The sequence below is a fragment of the Ixodes scapularis genome, unplaced genomic scaffold (genome assembly GCF_016920785.2).
Source record: "Ixodes scapularis isolate PalLabHiFi unplaced genomic scaffold, ASM1692078v2 PGA_scaffold9__187_contigs__length_104089568, whole genome shotgun sequence".
Taxonomy (NCBI): Eukaryota; Metazoa; Arthropoda; class Arachnida; order Ixodida; family Ixodidae; genus Ixodes; species Ixodes scapularis.
The window spans coordinates 56,243,950-56,259,520 of NW_024609884.1; the positions used below are offsets into that span (position 1 = coordinate 56,243,950).

Genomic DNA, 15,571 nt, shown 5'->3' on the forward strand with positions numbered 1-15,571 from the left:
CGTGCGATTGTCATTTACGGATATTGTGGATCATATTCAACCTATTTTTGAACACGACGGTAATATTTCAAATTTCGTTGAAGTATCCCTTTAAAGGCACTAACGGAAAAATAGACGCTGGGAAAGCGGAGATCACCAAGCACAGCTTATTCGACGGAGGGAAGAATGAAGTTGAGGGAAGAATGAAGTTTCGTTGATAATAATAGATGAAGGCTTGTGCTTAGCAGGGATATGAGATTCCTTTGCCCTTCTCCATTGATTACGAATTTAATCAGAAATCAATTAAAATTAAAGTTTTGGCTAGGTGGCGCAAGCCGCCGCCCAAATCAAAGGGGTCAGCCATGTCTATTCATCTCTCCATTTATCTGTCTGTCCATTGGTTTATCCATTTATTAACGCCCTTAGCAACTGTTTGTAACAGAACAGCGCTTGCCTGTTCTGTCTTCCTTTTCTGTCCCTCTCCTTGTGCGCTGTTTAATTATGTATATGCTTAGCAACTGTTTGTGCGTCGCAGCGTCGCCGCGTTGCTAGGAGCACGGTGGCGCCATGTTGTGGCGCAACCGATTAGAACACAAAAAATACAAATATAACATTGTTTTGGTGTCGATATCAATACTGTCTATTTTTGTCTTATCGTCTCCTCTTTCAACCAGAAATACTAGATTACGGTAGTAGCTTTGCTGTAGAGACGACCACTTAAACTGCTTAAATCGTTAGCATTGCCGCGTTATTTAATATGTGGCGTCAAGCGTATCGCTATTAGAGTAACAATTTGAATAACGCGCAATACGATTGGAGAGAGGAAAAAAGCGGAAATACAACGCAAAGAGAACAAAAAACAAGTTTTGCGGTTTGGTTCGTAAACAGGCGTTTCTCAACGTTCCGATGCGAATCTCGTTAACGCTGTTGACGACGGAGTTTGTTTTGCGTGTGTTGTGGTTGGTATGATCATCGAAAGGCACGGATATTTTGCTGGAATGATCTGACCGAGAGACTATCGAGTAAGTAGAAATCAGCCTCTTAATAGAACATAGAACATAGAAGTTCCATGCAAAGTTTCGCTAAACGACCATGGTTTACCAACTTGCCTATTTCCGAAGGAGGTCACGCGCGCGCTGCGTTTATGCGTCAAGAGGACGCACTTCTCGCCAGCATCTCGTAAAGGATTTGAATTCGCAACATTAAAGTGTTTCTGCTCATCGAGTTTTCTATTCTGACGCAAGTAAGTCGTGGAAACCGCTGGCGCAGGAAAAAAAAAACAACATAAGAAAACGTTTTTATTGTTTACATAGTATGACCCGGCCTAATCTTGGGAGCAATTACTTGATTATGCCTTTCGCACTGCGTTGTCTTGACGTTCGTCCCGCTGATAACGTTTCCCGTGCTGCGCTACCCTCCAGTCACTCGAGCAGCGCACACTGACTCTTCACCTTCTATTTCAGCTGGAAGTAATAATGGAAATTGACAGCAGCACCTCAGGTAACATCGAGCTTATGCTCTTCACCCTTCCCTCGGCACATGAACCCAACACTTTCTTTTTAATTGCGTCACAAACTTCAATACACTCTTGTGTAGCTCATGGACTGATGTGATGAGAATGCCGTTATTGAACTTGAGCAAGCAATCATCTCTTCATGAACTGGTTTTAACATAATTTTTTTTTTATCGCTGCAGCCTCTCACAAGGTGCACTTCCCAGAATCTTTGGACACGTTTGGTCATGACTCAAGCATCCTGGTGCAACCGCTCAACGATGTCCTGATCAATGTGCACTTGGGTTTCGTCCAGGTCAGAAGCAGTTTCCGTTATTATCGTGTTGGGTAGCAGTAAACGGGTGAAGCGACGACTTTGCTCTCATCAGGTCTCTTGTTCCACCTCATCTTGGAAACGCTTGTGTCACTTCCAGGTGAACCACAGGTACGAGGTTCGCTTCCAGTTTGCGACGCCTCCTCACCTCGGCAGCCTCTCGGTACGGACCCAGGATCCTCCAAACCTGAACGTCAGAGTGTTGACACTCAGGCCGGTTGACTCGACAGGTGATTGTTGTGGATTGACAGCGAGGCTGACCACATCACGTAGCGACGAGGCAACGATTTGTCCACCGCAAGTGCTGTTTTGTCTGCACTGGCCTGTCTTTTAAGGGCCGACAGTCACAATTCAGATTGCAGCACTTGCTGTGTACAAGCCGTCATCCACTGCAATGTTTTAACACTGAACCCCCTCCCCCCTCAGTGGCCTCGTCGAGGCAGTTCAGTCCAACATGAGGCATTGTCTTTTTTTTGACAAGAACACTGACTGTTTGGCCCAAAATGCTGAAGTCTGCCAGTAAGGCAGTCTTAATCGCTTTTACTCGAAAAGAAACCTCCAGGAAGCCTCCAACTTTGCTATAGTCACTAACCAGGTGAGAACGGTGGGGCATTTCTTTCGAACGCCTGGCCTCCAATGCACGCTGGTTGCCTTTCGCCATACTTTGGCTGTGCGTGTACGCTCGAGGCTTATGAGGCGGCCAAGCGTTAGCGAAGGTAGGAGGCTCCGACTGGAGGCGGGACATCTGGAGCCCCATGCCGCTCTCATTCTGGGAGTGACTATAGGAGCTCTTAGTGACACATTGGCTACCTGCTTGGGCTTCCTCCCTACCAGCGTCGCCTCTTTTTGAGCTTCTCTTGGACTTGGTGACTCGTTGTTTTATTACAAACACCCAGAACATTAGGGGAATATAATACCTGTAGCTATAGAAATGCAGATCTTCGAGCAAGCTAGCCTTTGAAACGCCACTGCCTCTGTGTTGGTGTGCGTCCAAGGACGACTTCTGAATGTGTGTTGCATTGCTACGGGATCTTTGTAAAATCAAATCAAGCGGTGAAAAACAGCTATATTTAAGAGTTAACATTGTAACATTTGTATCCTACTTTGGAACTGAGGTAGTTTGCTCTCTGCTGTGTGCATAGGCTTTACTGATAAGCAGAATACAGAAGTTTATTTTTGTGTCTGTGTGTGTTTTTTTTTTATTTAAACACTTCAGTTCTTGTCTAAATTGTGCAAATTAAAGAAGACAAATCAGTGAGGAAGTGGAGCACAGCTTCAGTATAGAGATAAGTGTATGTAAATGTTTAGCAGTTGTGATAGATGTATTGGTTTTACTCACTTTTGAGATGAATTTTAAATGTACAGATAACTTCTGTGAAAAGATGCTCAGCCAGCATTATCTTGAACAAAGTTTTGGAGTGTGTGTACACCTTTCCTGCGCACAGGTAATATTGTGCATATATTGTAGGACTCTCTGGCAATGCCAGGAATCTGTTGGTATGTGTCTTGAAAGAGCTAGCCCATTGTGCAAGGGCTTACACAATCCGAGGTATCTTCTCGACTTACCTCTGCGCCTGTTTATCTTCTACTCGCTTGCCAAGGACGACAATTTTAGGCTATAGCCTCATCTCCTCCCGACAGTGGTATATTTCCAGGCTGAATCTGACTCCACACTTACCATGGGCAATGCGTTTGCATAATCAATGTCTTGCGAGTGGTAGGATTGACCAAATTCACAAAGTTAAAGTCGCTGCGAAAATCAAGTCTTCGTTTTTTGCGGCCTTCAAGTTTTCCATAAATATGCATAAGTTTGTTTGTTTTCGGATTTCGAATGTTATAAACTTCAGGGGTAAAAATTAAAAAAAATGTGGGCAAGTAGTGGTTTGAATTGAATAGCACAGTGTCATTCTTAGCTTTTACACTGCCAAGAGAACCCTTATGTCATTGGTTTCCCCAGCACTGTGAAGGCTATGAATGACGCACTGCTATTCGATTCAAATCATCATTCGCCCACCCCTAAAATTTTATTTGATTTTAAAATACCAGAGTTAGGGAACAGTTATATTTTAGTATTCTTTTTCGAGATCCTACTCTTTTTTAAGAAAAAATTGGGAAGATTACTACCGGGTTGCACTGACTAACTATCGACGCCGAGATTCAAACGCTAAGCTTCCCAATTGCCGGTCAGGCACGCTAACCACTGCACCACACCATCTTGCCCTTTCGTCATTTTCTATCTGTCTTACTAATGCACCAAGATGAAATGTATCCAATCGGAGGTGTTCTGGAGGCACATGTCGCCGCATGGAATGTGGTACGATGCTTGCCGGCACGTGGTATGTGCTTGTGTTCTAGAATTCCTCTCACTGTTTATCCCGTCATGTGTATGTGTAATGTTTCTTATTTATGAGTTTTTAGAAACACAATATCAACATCTGTGAGAGTCTAGAGCCACGTTTGAATATAGGGTATATCACGGGGCATTTTCATCACCTTATGCGGTCTCCAAAGACGAAATAATCGAAAATATGCATATAAATGAATCATACTGATCAAATGGTATAAAGGGTACGAAGACACCAAAAGACAAAATCTTTGGCGGTGTCGGGATTTAAACTTGGTCGGTTAAGTATCTTTTCTATTATTTTTCTAGAGATGAGAAAAAGTGGACCAAGAAACCATTACTTCCTGATTTCTAGAAAGAAGTCTGACCTAACCCAAGTTTTAGAAAGGACGTCTTGAATATGAATGCCTCTATCGGGTAAATTGCCGATAGAGGTATTTGGATTTTGTATGGAAATCAAAAAAGGTCGCATCTCGGTGAACCACTCTAGGTAGTCAATTTTAGTGCAACACCCTGAGAAATCAATTGTTTATTGTAGGTTTGCATATTAGGGTACATGCTAAGCTATGGTTGCAAGTAGGCATAGCTTTGAAGGGTTCTCGTGAGAAAAACCACATTTACACCATTAGTGACACCTGTAGAGGAGAAGGGCTTGGGTCGGGTGAAATTAATGTTCAATATAGTTCAAATATTGGGCAGGGGACCAGGACAACATGTATCTTTAACCCCGAATCTTTTTGTATAAATTTTTGTTTTTGTTTTGAATACTATTCAACGTAAGACACATGCTGCACATGCAGGGGTGGTCCAGTTGTGCCATTTTGATGAATTCCCGCTTGCTTCCGCCTTGCTGCGCCCAAAGGGAATAATCGCTCCAAACCGTGCCAAGGCGAAGAAATCTGCGAACAAATTGGTTTTCGGAAGAGTTTTCGTTTTTGTCTGGCAACTGCGGGAACCCAGTGGGGTTTGGCCATCGCTATCCAATCCAGGTTTCCGGCTCCGCGGCATTGTTTCACAGGATTCGCACCAATTTTACCGACATTCCTAAGACACCACAGTTTTAACAGTTTTAATTGCATTTTGAAGCGCACTACTGAAGATTAGCAAGCACAAGTAATTCTTTTTTTTTTCTGCGTGCTCATGTTCAGAAGCGTGAAGGGGTGTCCAAACAGGATACTACAAAACATATGACTCCGAAAAATCGTGAAAATTGAAGCGGACGCTTCAATTTTGACGATCTTTTGCAGGAGTTGTGTCGCCCGACGATCTTTGTGGTCAAGCCAACATCACGACTTTCCTCCTCACCTCCCCCACTTTTCTTTGACGTCGGTACTCGTCAGATTTGACGTCGCACGCCACCTGCGTCTGGCTGACCTCGCCAACGACCTGCGTACCTCACCTTCGTGTCATTCCCTTTCCCGCTTTCGGGACTTGAAAAACGGCGCAGGCCTTGAGCGATTGACCGACAGCCAACAGAGCATGTGAGTGGCTCTCCGGATTCACGTGATGAGCAGAGCAAGACCGCCGTGGAGGAAGCGAGGAAGATTTGACGGGGGGAAAGTTCCTCCTTCCCCCCCCCCCCCCCCGGCAGATTGACAGGGCGAAGTTTCCCCCTGGCACAGAAAAACAACCGGAAGCCAAGTGCCGCACGATTTGTCGGAGTCGTGCATTTTATAGTATCCTGTTTGGACACCCCTTGACACTGTTTTATACAAATGTGCTCGCACATGGTTCCCATTTCGTTAGCATGCTTGGTCGGGATAGGGCACTATATAGCTCCCACGGAGCAGAGTAACGCAATCCTTTGAACCGCATGTTTTGCCGACAACATGGCCGACAGAGTAGCTCGGCGCGAGTCACGTCGTACTGAGGGTTCCAGGAAGGGCTGCCCGCCCTATGAAAGAACACATGGAGATCGACGTAACACGGCTGATTAAAAAATAAATGCCGAGTTCACACTTTTCGAAACTAGCCTGTCGTGAAGTTGGTAAAACACTAAACACTTTATCAAAGTTTTCATAATATGGGATGTGTGTGAAAATTTTGAGAAGGCAATCCAAGGCAATGATATTTGAAACAGACGATTTTTGTATGCAGCGGAGATGAACTTTTTGGGTTGGCTGAAGCGGGTCACGTGAATGGTGTGACGTCGCCTTGCCGTCTGCCACATGATGCCGCTCAGGCAATTTTTAAAAAAAATTACGTCCTTATGTGGCACACAACTTAGCTCAAATTATTCTAAAATGTTCCCTTATTATGTCAAAAACTATTGTTGTTTCGTACATCCCCACAATATTAAAGAAACAAGGATTTTCTCACGTTCCCCATGCATTTCTGACTGGAGTTGGAACCTCCGGGTGTTCGCTGCTAGTCGCCGAGAGATGGCGTTCTGGATTGTGCTACTCTGCTCCGAAGGGGCTATATAGTGCTCTAGGTCGGGACTGCTTGGTTACTCAATTGTTGCCTTTTTGTACGTCAAACGATCGCTGAATCCTTGATCGTACAACTCTTTAAAATCTCTATAAATTAGGGAAAACCCAGAATATATTTATTGATTATTTGCTCGTTTCACGTGATAAGTCTTTGTATAGTGCTAATCTAGAGTAGGGGTCGCGAAACCCCGGCCCGCAGATGGCCACGGTTGATGCCCGGCTTTCGGCTGGGCATCACTGGAAAGACCGTGGGAGAAAAGGCCCTCCCCAGCGTTCGCTTTGCAAAAGTGGAAAGAGGAGGGAGGAGCTTCCACTTGACTCTTAACCTCTCACCAACTATAGTACAGCATAACTGCTAAATTTGGGTTCTTAATGGGCATCACGTAACTGATCACATGAATGCATGCCAGTATCACTAATGGGGAACTGCACCATATTGCTCCAAACTTGCATGTGTGCTGCTCCAAAGCTGCTCCAAAAAGCCACTTTTTCTGATACAAACATGCTCCATAACAATATTTTTTCTGCTCCAAAAATTTCTCCAAACTCAAAGCTGGCTGGACCACCATTGCAGATGTCTCCTATGAGGCATAGGGCAGAGTTTATTGTATATGTTGAAAGTGAAACATTATTATTATGACATATTCTTTTACACATCTCTTGAGATTAAGAGCATGTGCATTGCAGAGACTTCTAATACTGAAGATTTAGTTCTATCTGGTACAAAAGGAGCTACAGCAAAGCATTCATAACTTGAAAGTGATATACCTGGAACAAAACCATAATGTTACTACAAGACTTGCTACCATTTTTCCAAAGTAGACAACTAGCTTGACGGCTAGTGTACTTGTCCCGATTTATTGACTGCAGGCACACTTACCTGAATTAAAAAAAATGATAGATCTAAGCCTATTATGCAGGTACCAAACATGTGAAACAATTGTGTTGTGTGTATGTTTATACAGCTGGAAGTTAGTCGGCCCCAATGAGTGTCTGGTGTCTCAGCTGTAGATGAGCAATTTAGCCAGTGCAGTACAACCACTAGCCTGGGGTCTTTAACATGCACCACGCAGTAGTGACACACAACCGCATGCCGGTACGATGCTCGTCCAGATCGAAACGGGCAGGGATAGGGATCACATCCAGGATCCCTGAATTCTGCAGCGCGAGCTTTCGCTCGACGTGCTCTCGACTGGTGTGCGCGAGCCCACTCGGCCACCGATCCCCCGTGGGCAACAAAATTGGACATGCGAGTGATGGAGATGAGATGATGCCAGTGTTGTGATCTGAATGCCATCTTGCGACAGCTTTCTTTCTTCCCTGGCTGGGCTCAGATTTCAAGTACGAGGTGGTTCTAGAGATGCTTGCCTACAAGGAGAAGCTTCTTCGTGAGCAACTGGTCTTGCAGTCCTCAAACAACCCGATGCTCACACTAACACTTGTGCTCAACGCCAGGGTCCTGGGTACGTAACCTCTGCTGACTTTGAACGGGAGTATTGTCATGGCTGCAATATCTTCCCATGAGGCGCCTCGGTGTCAGGTTTCAAAAACTTGTGATGAATGCATCAACTGCCAAGAGTGGTTCTGAATAAAAGCCGCAAAAACTGGGATTAAGAAAAGAAATAGAAAAAACCAGGCCCTCGTGACACTATTTCTCGAACGTTGGATAAAGTATTTGAATCTAATGTTGATGCTTGCTGTGGGGGTTAGTGAACAAGGAAGCTACCCAAATATGGTCACTGAAAAGGTACTTTGAAGGCAAAAAGGAACCTCTTTTTTGTGACATAGGCACATTCGAGCTCAACTTGTTCATTATGCTTTAAAAGGCCACTGCATGCTCAAGAAATTGTTTTGTTTTAACTGCCTGGGTACGTATGAGGGTTATTTGATAAGTTTGGTAAATTTCTGCAAGATGGCACAACAATTCATGTGATGATGTTACAGCTGGCAACTATGGCTCTTCAAACTAGCTCAAGCCTAATTTCAGCCACACGCGACATGTGGTTCACGCTCGAGAAATGTTTGAAGCGGGCACTTCGTCAGCTACAACAAAAATGGAAAAAAATGAGTTCCGTACGGTGTTCAAACATTTTTATTTAAAAAAGTTAATGGCTGTGCAGATCAAAGTCGAGCTGGACGGAGTTCACGGGGATTTTGCACCAGCATTGAAGACAATCTAGTTTTGGGCCGGTTAGTTTCAACGTGGCTGAACATCCACTGAAGATGAAGCGTGCTCCGGACGCCCAGTTGAGGTCACCAGGGAGGAAATCGTTGAAAAAATTCGCGGCATCATTTTGGAAGACCACAGAGTGAAAGTGTGTGAGATCGCTGAAACTCTTGGCATCTTAACGGAACATATTCACAATATCCTGCATGAAATGTTGAGCATGGAAAAGGTGTGTGCACGATGGTTGCCAAAACTGCTTATTGTCGACAAAAACGCGCCTAAAAGGACACTTCAGTGCTGTGTTAGGCGAGGTTGAATCACAACCCAAAGAACTTATGCATCGATTCCCGACGGTGGATGAACTTGAATCCACCACTTGACACTCGAGTCGAAGCAGCAGTCAAAGCAGTGGACAACGACTGAGGAGAGTGCACCAAAGAAGGCAAAGACCATTTTGTCAGCTGGAAGAGTGATGGCCACCATTTTTTTTGGGATACCCAAGGAATTATCTTGGTCGACTACTTGAAGAAAGGTAAAACAATAACAGGGGCTTATTATGCAACATTATTAGATTGTCTAAAAAAAGAACTAAAAATATAACAGCACAGATCAGCACACAAACAAAGTGCTTTTTCAGCAGGAAAATGTGCCAGCCCACAAATCGACCATCGCAATGGCAAAACTGCACAAATTCGGCTTCGAACTGATTTCTCATCCCCACTATTCTCCAAAAATAACTTTTACCTAATCTTTTTTTTTTTTTTTTAGAGGAGGACGCTTTTGCCATTAATGCATATTTTGCAGGTTTTGAGAAAGCCCATTTTTCTGACAAAATTAAAAAAGTCGAAACTCACGGGACCAAGCAAGTGTGTAGCCCTCAGTGGAGACTACATTGAAAAATAAATTAAATTTGAAAAAAAAAAAAGACTGGTGTTTATCTTGCTTTTTTACCGTACTTATCAAAAGACCCTCGTATGTCACAAAATGCATGTTCCCCTCCACCCACAAAAGAAATAACAACCACCAAACAAAATTATATATGCTGCAAGATGGTTTAGACGGATTCATGGACGGTGCATGGGGGCCAGGTTTCTCCACATTCCTCTCGCACTTTTTCGCTTCACGCTTTTGGAGTAGAAGTACATGGTGGGAATACCTCAATGAGGTGGTGATTTGGGCCAGTTGGTTCATATCTAAAGAAAACAGCGCCAAAATGACACAAGGCAAGAGGGACTAGACAAGGCACATTCTCAACTGACGTTTATTTGAAAACAAGTATATATAGTTACTGAGAAATGCCAAGTAATTACGTATTGCGGCACAGCCCGCATTTCAGATCTTACTTTGTAGATAAGGCTAAGGATGTGTCACTTACGCTTGTTTTTCCTTTACGGTGCATGTACGGTCATCCGATACATGCACCGTACGCTCAATGTTAAAATGCACCAGTTATTTTTTCAGCACCTAGCAAAATGGCACGATTGTGTTGCAGAATCAATAACCCAGAGCCAAACATAGTTTTGTGCCGCACTAAACACTGGAATAAGCTCACCGATTGCAACACGGGTTGTTGTATATATGTGGGATGCTGTATATACATAGGTCAGATGGGTAGATATGTAATTGATTGTTTCTGTGAGCATGCAGCTTCCACAAGATCAACACCGTCAAAACACCGTTTTGTTCATTGTTGCAAATGCTACAATTTCCAAAATTTAAAAAAAAAAAGTTTTTTTTTTTTTTTTTTTTTTTAGTTTGCAGTGTCCTTTTAAAATGCAAGGCATGCTGTCTTGAGATTACAATTCAACATTTTTCCCTTCAAGCCTTTCGAAGGTCATAGTTTTCAGATCTTCGATACCCAAAGAGTTTTCTTCTAACAAGACATCCTTGACTTTCCGGTTAGGAAAGGGTGGGTCACTGGGAGTCAAATCTGGTTTAAAATGTAATACCCATTGACCTGCTTCTGCTAAAAGTAGTTCAAGAAGTCCTCATAAAGGGGGGGGGGGGGGGGGGGGGTCTTGAGCTGAGAAAGTGCTGAAAGTGAGTGGTTATGATTGATCTGTGGAACTGGGGGGTGCCTTTGTCATGGGATTAATCCTTGGAAATTCAGGTGGACTGGGCACGTGGCAATTGGGAGGTAATTATGTTGTAAAATTAATTATCTTCCCCTCGGAGCTGCTTCTCATACAGTATCAGGTCAGCTAGATTACTTATTGAGCACCCCTCGTAGTTTGTTTTTGAGCAATTAAATCGAATACACAGCAGAATTTAAGGTGATGCGTGAAATTGTACCAAGAATGAGTCCATGCTGAAAGGAGGACCTTCTCACCTCCTTTCAGCTTTCTATTTAATATAAAATTTAGTCGAGATATGAGTGCCGACTTTTCTTGAAAGTTTAAATACCGCAGGTTTCACAGGATCGTGCAGGCTACAATTTTTGTAGTCTAAGGAGACGTGAAAACTTGAGGCTGCGGCAGTGATGCCCGGCACATGACTGCATGTATAAAGTGTATAGGCTTGACCTTTTCCTTTCAGGAAAGGGCAAGGGCACCCCATTCCTCAAGACAGGCATACACTGTATCGGAGTGGAGATGGAGGAAGAGTCTGACCTGAGCGACTGGCAAGGCTTTGACTGAGCTGCCCCTAGCAAGGGTTTAAATTCCCTTGCAATGCCCTTTGAAGAAACATTTTTATTGGAGAGACTGGCTGGCACTAGGAGTTTGCAAAACAAAACTGTCAACATGGAGAAACCACTGCTTTGAAACTTCCCTTTTTTCACCCCCTTGGTTCATTCCGAACCAAAGTTGCCTGCCTTCATTTGTTTTTATTCTTATTGATGTGCTGGAGAGGCGTCGGGATAGCCATTACTAGTCTTCTCAGTGCCTAAAGACACATGCGCCACAAGGTGGCCGGCACACCCTCTGAATGTGAAGTTTTATGTTGATGGGGAAATTCTGTACAAACAGTTCCGATAGTGACTGGGATTCAGATGCATTTTTATGGACTAAATGTTATCACTCTTAGTTTTCAAGCGTCATATACTATAAGGCAAGAAATTCGCACTATAGGGTTTAATTATTATAGAAGGTTGAATCGGTGTTTTGAGCAGGTTTTGAGCTCTTTATCGCAAGAAGCGTGGTCACCGCTTGAAACATATATCAAACCTTTTACAGTAACTGATGGCACGTTTGCCAGCACACTGCTTCTACCTTGTTTCATTTTACTGATACTGTGACTTATTTCTGTAGGCTTGGGTCAACCCCCCACCAATCTGACCCTCACTAGTCTGATAGGCTTTCCTCCCTAGCAGATTATGGGGACACTGTGTAAAATATGTCTGCTAATATGGAACGTTTACTTTATGGCTGCTTGTGGCATAAATGAGTGGTCACATTATTGGGGGTTGATCCTCTTTCATAACTTCAACTAGAACTGAAACTTCTAATTACCGGGTGAAACAAGGAGACTGTAGGCTCTTTAAATCGACCGGAAAATTCGGTTTCTTAACCTATCGCGCTACGACTTTGTGCAGCGTTGCCCACAGATGGCGCATTTTTCTTGTAAAATTTGCAAAGAGCGAACTTACCTGAGGAAAAAGTAAAGAAAGAAAAAGGCTTAGCTCCTATGGAAACGCAGCGACGCCACCGTTCTGCAAACAACACGACGCCGTTTCGCACGGAAGACAAGAGATGGCGCAAGCGGTCGCGACGCCAACTGCCGCCAACGAACGAGCAGACGACACAGAGAGCCGGCCCTTTTGCAGACAAGGAACTGCAGTTCCTTGCTGTTACCGCGCCTGTCTTTTTTGTTTCTGCTACTGTCGCCGCCTGCGGAACGCGCGCCGTTTTTGAGTCGAAAAGATTGTCTGCTAAAAAGGTCTGCTCTCGGCGCCGTATGCTCGTTCGTTGGTGGCATTTGGTGCGCCATCTCTTGTCTCCCGTGCGAAACGGTGTCGTGTTGTCTGCAGACTGGTGGCGTCGCTGCGTTTCCATACGAGCTAAGCCTTTTTCTTTCTTTACTTTTTCCTCAGGTAAGTTCGCTCTTTGCAAATTTTACAAAAAAAAATGCACCATCTGTGGGCAATGCTGCACAAAGTCGTAGCGCGATAGGTTAAGAAACCGAATTTTCCGGTCGATTTAAAGAGCCTACCGTCTCCTTGTTTCACCCGGTATTTTGTGTAGTAAAAGATTTAAAGGGGGGACAAGCAAGCACAGCGAAGCTCCTAGACAGTTCCAACTTACAAGGCCAAGTTCCCATTACTGTTTTTCTTCTTTTCTATCAGAATATTGAGTAATTCATGGCATATGACAGTGCAACTGCAAGGTTGGCTGGCCAACTGGCAGTGGTATCTGCTTCGTACAATGCAATCCATCTCCTAGGTGTTCAATACAAGAGTTGTGGTGCCATGTCAATGCTAGTATAATATAATATACAGAATTTCTATATCTGTGTAATAAAGTTTTGGAACCTTTCTACTTTAGGCATGCTTGTAGCGTCCTTCTTTTGGCTGATTTTGACCTTCTGCAAGGACATTCAGATATTTTTTCTGGCATTGTGGTTCTGTAAAGTTTGATAATGGAAAACAGGAGACAACAAAACTGTGCTCTTGTGGATCTCAAATGCTGGGTATGTGCAAATTTAATGCACTTCCAAGATGTGGCAGGGTTATGTCCTTTTTAATCATTTGGCTGAACGATTGAATGATTCCTTAGAGTCATAGCCTGTTGACAAAATTGGGACATTGTTAAAGTCTGTGCTCATGCAGCCTTAAGCTTCCAGGGGTTGCAAGAAATTCTTTTTTTGCCCCTTAAACAAATTTGCAATAAGTTGTCGACTCGTATTGTTCTATGCACGACTTGCACTATACTTCGTGTTACCTTAATGTGGACCACAGCAGACTAGAAGCACGAGTAGTAGGCAGCTTTAGTAGGTGCTGCTGCATGTGTGGTCATTCAAGTCAGGCACTTCCTTAATTAAGCAAAGAATGCATGCTTTTGCAGTGGTTCATGCTAAAGGGATATATGAAATTAAAGTTTAAATATACCTATCATGTTCAGGAATAAGTTAATATGATCAACACTATCTGTAAATGACAATCTCACTTTTGTATTTGGAATGAATGGCTATATTGTTCGTTTGAATCTGGCAAGCGCTCGAAGAGCGGCCATTGGAGAGCATGATGTGTGTAGAGAGGTTGAGCGCATTCATGATGTCCATTGTCTCGGCACAGGCAAATCTACAGCGAGGCAGGCGTGGTTACAAGCTTCACCACTTGGTGGTATGAATGCGTTATGACTAGGGTTCCGCGTTTTCAGTTTTTATTTTTTCGAAATTTGGCGTACTTCTTTCGGTGTTTAATTTAAAATTAAATTTTCTTTTTTTTTTCAATGTATATTTATTCTCAAAAAAGGTTTACCGGTTTATTTCGGTGAATATGAAAGAAACAACATCGGACACCGGATCAGATGAGCCTTGTAGCTGCGATATTTGTGATCACTCAAAAAATAACTGCACATATACATAGGTGGTCTTTAACTTCCGTCAGGACACACCTCAAGATCGCGGAATTCGCGGGCGTAATCTTCAGCGCACTTTTTTTTTCCTTCCCATACCAACGACGTGACCGTCTGAGCTGATGACCGTACAAGAACCAGTGGAATGGCAAAAAGAAAAATCCATTGTATTTGTGTTTTTAACCACAGGGAAGTCTGAGAGAGGTGTTAAGAAAGTTATTAACGGCTTTCCTTGATGTCCTCTGAAGCGCATGAAGCAAAAATCCTTATACTAGCCCACATCCAAACTTTCTTTCTTTTTTTTTTAGGACCAGGATTTTGACACACTAAGCCCGATCACAGAAAGGACTCAGATGTACCGTAAAGGCCAATCCAAGACCTCTTTGGTTGCATGTTGAACCTTGGAAGAGGGCAATCACGAAGAAGTCGCACAATGTCGAACCTTGCAAAGCCCTCTCTCTCTCCCCCCTTCTTCCGGGTCTTCCCCAACCACACCTCGACGCGGCCCTAAAAAACAGACCTTTTTCGGTTAAAAACCCCAACCTCTATCTCCTCTCACTTTATTCTGTTCCTGCCCCTCTGCATGTTTATGAACCCTATGTTAAGCTGTTTCTTTTCCTGTTCCTGCGAGACTTCCTACCACCCCCCCAAACCCTCCCCTTTGGATCTACATTTTGGCTCTCATTTACAGCGGCGCCCTCAGGGCTCTGGGACCCCCCAAAAAAATTTATGATGCGACGTCCAATTTTATTGCCTGCCGTGCTACCAGTGGTTCTTCTGTAGTGGATGCCCCATGGTACAAGGGTCGGAGCGAGCCTCGTACACCATCCTGCTTACTTCCATTACTCTATACTCAAATTGTCGGCTCATCCCCCTTATCACCTGGTTAACTTCCACCACCCGCTTCTCTATCTGCAAAGACTGTCCCCAGACCTCTGGGATGGTGTGCATTTGCACATGCACCGTCTCAGAGACCTCCCTCAGCTTGCATAGCCCCAACTCTATCTGCCTGCCAAGGTCCCTTTAACACATCATTTAGTCCTGCATGTACTATCACTAGGTTCTCTCCCTCCACGCTTCTCCACACCTCCTCCTGCGCTTTGCCCATAGCATCTACAATGCACTTTTCTGACTGGGCCACGTTTACCCTCCCATCCCCTTTCACCCTGTCCAGCAGCCCCTCCTTCACCCTTGTTATGTTCCGAGTCTCCTACCACCAGCACCTCCTTAAAGACTGCCCGTCTTCACACCCTCCAGCTATCTGTGCTTTCTCTGCCTCAACCTCTGCTGCCTTCCTCGGACCCCATTGT

General features: G+C 44.0%; 1 protein-coding gene across 1 annotated transcript; it reads left to right on the forward strand.

Annotated features, from left to right (window-relative positions):
* The first annotated feature begins 638 nt into the window (after window positions 1-638).
* Window positions 639-13,228, forward strand: LOC8033258 (UPF0687 protein C20orf27 homolog). The gene is made up of 6 exons (XM_002403137.5): window positions 639-1,001; window positions 1,443-1,479; window positions 1,675-1,787; window positions 1,906-2,035; window positions 7,916-8,044; window positions 11,284-13,228. The coding sequence occupies exons 2-6, from the start codon at window positions 1,455-1,457 to the stop codon at window positions 11,382-11,384; spliced, it is 498 nt and encodes a 165-aa protein (XP_002403181.1). The 5' UTR covers window positions 639-1,001; window positions 1,443-1,454; the 3' UTR covers window positions 11,385-13,228.
* Window positions 13,229-15,571: the final 2,343 nt, after the last annotated feature.

Excerpts from the sequence above, each read along its gene's own strand:
- LOC8033258 (XM_002403137.5), top strand. The coding sequence starts at position 1,455 with ATGGAAATTGACAGCAGCACCTCAG. Across the intron at positions 1,480-1,674 it reads AATTGACAGCAGCACCTCAG|CCTCTCACAAGGTGCACTTC; the intron begins GTAACATCGAGC and ends TTATCGCTGCAG. Across the intron at positions 2,036-7,915 it reads CAGGCCGGTTGACTCGACAG|ATTTCAAGTACGAGGTGGTT; the intron begins GTGATTGTTGTG and ends GGCTGGGCTCAG.